At 45.4% G+C, this 6,381-nt stretch overlaps 1 protein-coding gene and 1 long non-coding RNA gene across 4 annotated transcripts in view; one reads left to right on the forward strand and one right to left on the reverse strand.

Annotated features, from left to right (window-relative positions):
• Nucleotides 1–5,190, reverse strand: part of LOC105538480 — a 22,388-nt gene extending 17,198 nt beyond the window's left edge. Inside the window, exon 1 of the long non-coding RNA XR_001005910.1 lies at nt 4,877–5,190. This is a non-coding gene — a long non-coding RNA (uncharacterized LOC105538480). The remainder of the gene's footprint in view (nt 1–4,876) is intronic.
• The window catches only part of PRC1 (protein regulator of cytokinesis 1), a 28,366-nt gene extending 22,847 nt beyond the window's left edge, over nt 1–5,519 (forward strand). The window contains exons 12-15 of one of the 3 annotated variants that reach the window (XM_011978354.1): nt 1,070–1,180; nt 1,931–2,107; nt 2,434–2,475; nt 4,354–5,519. In XM_011978354.1, the coding sequence (XP_011833744.1) occupies nt 1,070–1,180; nt 1,931–2,107; nt 2,434–2,475; nt 4,354–4,425 (402 nt within the window). In that variant the 3' untranslated portion in view covers nt 4,426–5,519. The remainder of the gene's footprint in view (nt 1–1,069; nt 1,181–1,930; nt 2,108–2,433; nt 2,476–4,353) is intronic. The other 2 variants (XM_011978355.1, XM_011978356.1) reach the window with 2 other exon arrangements.
• The last annotated feature ends 862 nt before the right edge of the window (nt 5,520–6,381 follow it).

Consider the following 6,381-nt stretch of genomic DNA (forward strand, 5'->3'; position numbering starts at 1 on the left):
AAAAAAAAAAAGTTTTGGCTGGGCGCAGTGGCTCAAGCCTGTAATCCTAATACTTTAGGAAGCCAAGGTAGGGGGATTGCTTGAACTCAGAAGTTCGGAGACTAGCCTGGGTAACATGTTGAAGCCCCATCTCTACTAAAAACACAAAAATTAGCTGGTTGTGGTGGCACACACCTGTGGTCCCAGCTACTGAGGAGGCTGGGGTTGGAGGATTGCTTGAGCCCAGAAGGTTGAGGCTGCAGTGAACCAAGATTGTACCACTGTACTCCAGCCTGGGTGACAGAGACCCCCATCTCAAAAACGTTTAGAGCTCTTATTAGCATATAAGTTTTGACATATGTACGTTTACATAATGAAACTGTCACCATAAGTTAGATAATGAACATTTCCATGGTCCCCAAAGTTTCCTAGTGCCTCTTTGTATTACCTCCCTCCTTCTCTGGCTCCTGATTTGCCCCCAGCCTCTAGCTGTGGCAAGTAAGGATTTACTCTTTAACTACAGATGTTTGCATTTTGAAACATTTTACATAGAATCCCGCAGTATATATTCTTTTTTGTCTGGCTTCTTTCATTTAGTATAGATTCATCTCTGTTGTTGAATGTATCAAAAGGTCACTCCTTTTTACTGCATATCAATATTCATTCCACTGTATGAATTTGCCACAGTTTGTCCACTTACCTGCTGATGGGTATTTGGTTGTTTCCAGCTTTTGGCTGTTGCAGGTAGCTGCTATGAACATTTACATCTAAGTCTTTGTATGGATCTCTGCTTTCGTTTCTTTTGGGTAGAGACACCTGAGAGTAGAATGGCTGGGTTGTATGCTAGATGTCTTGTGCCACAGTGGTTGTACCATTTTACATTTCCATTTGCTGGATATCAATAGGCTTTGAAAATTTTCCACAGGTTTCTTCAAACCTATGCAGTATTAGACACAGCAGGCCCTTCACCATGTAAACCCACCTTCCCTGGACTGCCTCCAATAGTCATTTCTCTGTAGGGTAGAGACGGGTTGCTGGAAATGCTGAGGATGTTACTGCACATAAGTAACCCGTGTGTTCTTCTCTCTAGCTGAACACTACCACCATGTCCAATGCTACGGCCAATAGTAGCATTCGGCCTATCTTTGGAGGGACAATCTACCACTCCCCTGTGTCTCGACTTCCTCCTTCTGGCAGCAAGGTTAGTATGCCCTGTGTCTAAGCACATCCTCACATGCATCCCTAGCCTGTTCACCCAGAGGCCCCACCTACTTGTTCTGGATTCTAAGATCCCTGGATTTGGTTCTTACTTACACGCTGAGAGTTGACAGATATAAGCTAGCTCACCATTAAATAATGGCCCAAAATTAATGTGCAAAAAAAGAGAACAGTCACTCTGAGCCCCACTGGTATCATGAGAAGCACTGGGATGTCTGGGAAACTGAAGATCAGGCAGGGTCACTGTGGACTCAATTCCAAGCCGACTCAATTCCAAGCCCAGTCTTCAGCTGGTATGGAGCTAGGTCCCCTACATGTGGGTTCCAGCCCAGTGAAACCAGATCACTAGACATGCCAAGTACTCAGTATAGATGTTGAAAAGTATGTGGTAAAGCACAGTCTTTCAAATATTTTATTAGACTATGCACAAGATAGGTGTTCTGTAAATCAAGAACTCATATTTAAAAAAATTTTTTTCTAGAGATGGGGTTCTGTTTCCCAGGCTGGTCTTGAACATGTGGCCTCAAGCAATCCTCCTGCCTTGGCCTCCCAAAGTGTTGGAATTATAGGCGTGAGCCACACCCAGCCCCATATATATATATTTTTTTTTAACTAAAAAGTATAGGATTATAGACATGAATATAAAGATAGTCTCAGCCGTTGACCAGTGCAGGTATTGTGTGTGCACGTTCATTAGAAGGAGGATACATGGATCTCTTTCCTTTCTCTGCAGCCAGTTGCTGCTTCCACCTGTTCAGGGAAGAAAACACCCCGTACTGGCAGGCATGGAGCCAACAAGGAGAACCTGGAGCTCAACGGCAGCATCCTGAGTGGTGGGTACCCTGGCTCGGCCCCCCTCCAGCGCAACTTCAGCATTAATTCTGTTGCCAGCACCTATTCTGAGTTTGCGGTAATTCACCTTTTCTAATATCTACCAGTCTCTGGGGAGCACACAGTTGGGGCAGAGTGGGGATCTTCCCAGGGGCACCCAGGCTGTTAGCTAGGGCAGCTACCTTGGAGGCTGAGAATCCGTTTCCTGCTTTGACCATGGCGGGGTGGGTGTGATTTAAGCGGGGGTTGTATAGGAAGGAAGTTGGCAGCAGCAACTAGACATTGAACCTGGATCCTTCTGCTTAATATATACCATTCCCTGGCTGCGGGAGGCAACCCCTCTATCACTGCCCTGGTGCTCTCTTGGTGGAGTTCTTGGTAATTGTCTCAATTCTTTGTTCTTAGAAGGATCCGTCCCTCTCTGACAGTTCCACTGTTGGGCTTCAGGTCTGTATGGCAACCCCTGCACGTCCCATGTCCCTTTTCCAAACTGATCTGTCATCTGCTGGCTTCATTCATCTGGGCACAGGGCTACACTAACCAATAATCTCGGCAGTGTTACAAAGGAAGCAGGAATTCCTATCATGGACTCAAAAAAAACACATCTGATTTACATTCACAACAGATTAATAAGAAAATTTGTTCAGACTTGAATTGGATTCTCAGCCCCTAAAGTCAGGCAGTTTTAAATCGTATTTTAACAGAAAACCTTGACCCTCCCCAATTGTGACATCAAAGGCCTGCAGTAGCTGGAAAGAATAGAGGCCCCATCACATGGGGAAGGGGGCCCCAGCTGTGTGCTGCCTACAATGAGGCTCTTGGCCTGTGTGCTGATTATTTCCTGGAGTATATGCCTTCCTAACCTCAGGGCTCAACTGCCAGCTCTGTCTATTCTCAGCTAGCTAATGCCGATTTCCTCACCTTTGCCTCTTTCCATACATTGAGCTACTGAAGCATAGATGAAGCATTGGAAGCAAGTTTTTCCAGAATGCTCTTCACTTCCTAGTATCCTACTCTATATCTGCTAACACCTAATTACACTGCCTTTTACTTAATCTATCTTCTCTTCTCTCAATATTTTACTAGCAAGAGGTGAGGATGTCCCTCACCCTTGAGGGGATGGTTGAGTTAAACCCCTAGCGTGCCTCCCCTCTTAATTGCTGCAGGGATGGAGAATGGAACAGTTGGCCAAGGCTGCAGCTAATTTTAATCACTGAAACTGGCCTCCTACTCCAGCAAGTTTTTCAAATTACATGGCTGGTGGTACTTCTACCTATAAAAGTGGGTGTGTGTCACTCTGGCTGACTGTTGGACAGAGGTCCAGCTTTCTCTTTTTTGCTTGTTCAACCAAGGCCCATTTTATCTAGTTGAGGCTTAAATGTACCTGCCTATCTCTGTGGCTAGTCCTAGGTAGGTTCATCTGGTTTGGGTTGCTATGGCTGATAGACTCCACCAGGCAGCACCAAAGCCGGTAAACTAACCTCTGCTAATATCTGTCTTTCTCAATGGCCATTCATGCTTTATCTTTTGCTGCTATACCATGTGCTCCAGCATCAGATCAAATCACCAGCAGGTTACAAGGCCTCAGCCCCAGGGATTGGTAGATATATGTTCTGGCCCATTGTTTTATAGAGGGCTTCAGGAGACCAAAGCTTGTTGCCTACTTGACGACTCTAAAGTAGCTTTGTGAAGTAGAGTCATGCCTCACTTAATGACAGGGATATGTTCTGAGAATGTGTGGGGCAATTTCATTGTGCACATATCAGTATGTACTTAACAGTCCTAGACAGTACAGCCTACACACCTAAGCTATATGGTATGGCGTTTTCCTCCTAGGCTACAAACCTGGGCAGCATGTTACAGAAAGAATACTATAGGCAATTGTGGGTTTTTTTGATTCAGGCTGGGATACTGTAGGCAGTTGTAACGCAATGGTAAGTATTTGTGTATCTAAACATAAGAAAAGGTACAGTAAAAATACGGTATAATCTTATGGGACCACCATAGTGTATGTGGCCTGTTGTTAACTGAAACGTCATTATGTGGTGCATGACTGTATGAAGGATTTCTCTTCTCTGAGGTGTAACAGAAGGGACAGGCTGAGGAAAGGGATCACAGGCATGTGTGTACATGCACTCTGTCTATGACTAATAGAATGGTGCTCAGAGTTCTTCGCCTTTTACTCCTAACGCAGCCTATGCCAGGCTGGGGATCTCAGAGAAACTGCCTTCAAGGGACCTTTTGCTGACACTTAACCATACTTAGAAGGGTGGGGCATGTGTAATAGAGGCAGTATTGCCACTGATGTTATTTATTTTTCAACAGCGAGAACTTTCAAAGGCTTCCAAATCTGATGCTACTTCTGGAATCCTCAATTCAACCAACATCCAGTCCTGAGAAGCCCTGATCAGTCAACCAGCTGGGGCTTCCTGTGCCTAGACTGGACCTAGTTATTTGGGGGTGACCGTAGTTTTTCTTCAGCATAGGCGTGCTTGAAACCCTGGACAGGTTCCATGACCATGGGCCTAACTTAAAGATGTGAATGAGTGTTACAGATGAAAGTCCATCATAGGTTTGGTGGTCCTAGGAGACTTGGTTTTGACTTAAATACATTAAAAGTTTATGGCAGGAAGTGCAAATTTTAGCATATGGGGCCTGACCTCTACCACATAATTCTACTTGCTGAAGCATGATCAAAGCTTGTTTTATTTCACCACTGTGTAGGAAAATGACTGACTATGCCCATCCCTGGGGTAATTCTGGCATGTATACCTGTAACTAGTAATTAACATCTTTTTTGTTTAGGCATGTTCAATTAATGCTGTAGCTATCATAGCTTTGCTCTCACCTGAAGCTTTGTCCCCACCACACAGGACAGCCTTCCTCCTGATGAGAATGTCTGTGTGTCTGAAGTTGAGATGGCCTGCCCTACTGCCAAAGAGGTGACAGGAAGGCTGGGAACTGCTTTGTTAAATTGTGTTCAGTTCTGTTACACAGTGCAATGCCCTTTGTTGGGGGTATGCATGTATGAACACACATGCTTGTTGGAATGCTTTCCTCAGCGTTTGTCCCTGGCTCCCATCTCCCCATTCCTGTGCCTACTTGGCCTGAGTTCTTCTACCCCTGCAGTTGCCAGCTGCATTGGGAGTCTGTTTGTTCCAATGGGTTGGGCTGTCTTTGTCGTGGAGATCTGGAACTTTGCACATGTCACTACTGGGGAGTTGTTCCTGCTCTAGCATCCACGATGAGATGCCCTCTTTACCTACCCTCTCAATCACTACTCTTCTTGAAGCACTATTATTTATTCTTCCTCTGTCTGCCTGCAGCAGTACTACTGTCAACATAGTGTAAATGGTTCTCAAAAGCTTACCAGTGTGGACTTGGTCTGTGTCAGCCACACTTGTTTACTCATACAGTACGTGTCCTGTTTTTAAAATATAAAATTATTCTTAAAAATAAATTAAAATCTGTATACTTACATTTCAAAAAGATACAGTGTGGTGTTTCCTTTTTATCCCCAGTCACTTTTTGAGTTGGTTGGTCTGTGTGTAAAAAACAGAAACAGAAAAAACTAAAAGAACCTCCTGGAAATTTTTTTTTTTTTTTGAGACGGAGTCTTGCTCTGCCCAGGCTGGAGTGCTGTGGCACGATCTCGGCTCACAGCAAGCTCCGCCTCCTGGGTTCATGCCATTCTCCTGCCTCAACCTCCCGAGTAGCTGGTACTACAGGCGCCCGCTACCACGTCCGGCTAATTTTTTGCATTTTTAGTAGAGACGGGGTTTCACCTTGTTAGCCAGGATGGTCTCGATCTGACCTCATGATCCACCCGCCTCGGCCTCCCAAAGTGCTGGGATTACAGGCGTGAGCCACCGCCACCGCGCCCGGCTTCCTGGAAATTTTTAGTCAGGAATGTGATTTTTTTTTTTTTTTTGAGTCTCACTCCATCGCCCAGGCTGAAGTATAGTGGCACTATTTTGGTTCCCTGCAACTTCCACCTCCCAGGTTCAAGCAATTCTCCTGCCTCAGCCTGCTGATTCGCTGGAATTACAGGCACGCATCACCACACCTGACTAATTTTTGTATTTTTAGTAGAGACAGAGTTTCACCATGTTGGCCAGGCTGGTCTTGAACTCCTGACCTCAGATGATCTGCCTGCCTCCCAAAGTGCTGGGATGACAGGCGTGAGCCACCACACCTGGCAGAGTGTGATTTTTAAAATACTCTCTGGTACATTTCTAAATTAAGAATATCTCGTCGGGCGCAGTGGCTCAAGCCTGTAATCCCAGCACTTTGGGAGGCCAAGACGGGCGGATCATGAGGTCAGGAGATCAAGACCATCCTGGCTAACACAGT

This window comes from Mandrillus leucophaeus, unplaced genomic scaffold, assembly GCF_000951045.1.
Source record: "Mandrillus leucophaeus isolate KB7577 unplaced genomic scaffold, Mleu.le_1.0 Scaffold193, whole genome shotgun sequence".
In the NCBI taxonomy this organism is placed as follows: Eukaryota; Metazoa; Chordata; class Mammalia; order Primates; family Cercopithecidae; genus Mandrillus; species Mandrillus leucophaeus.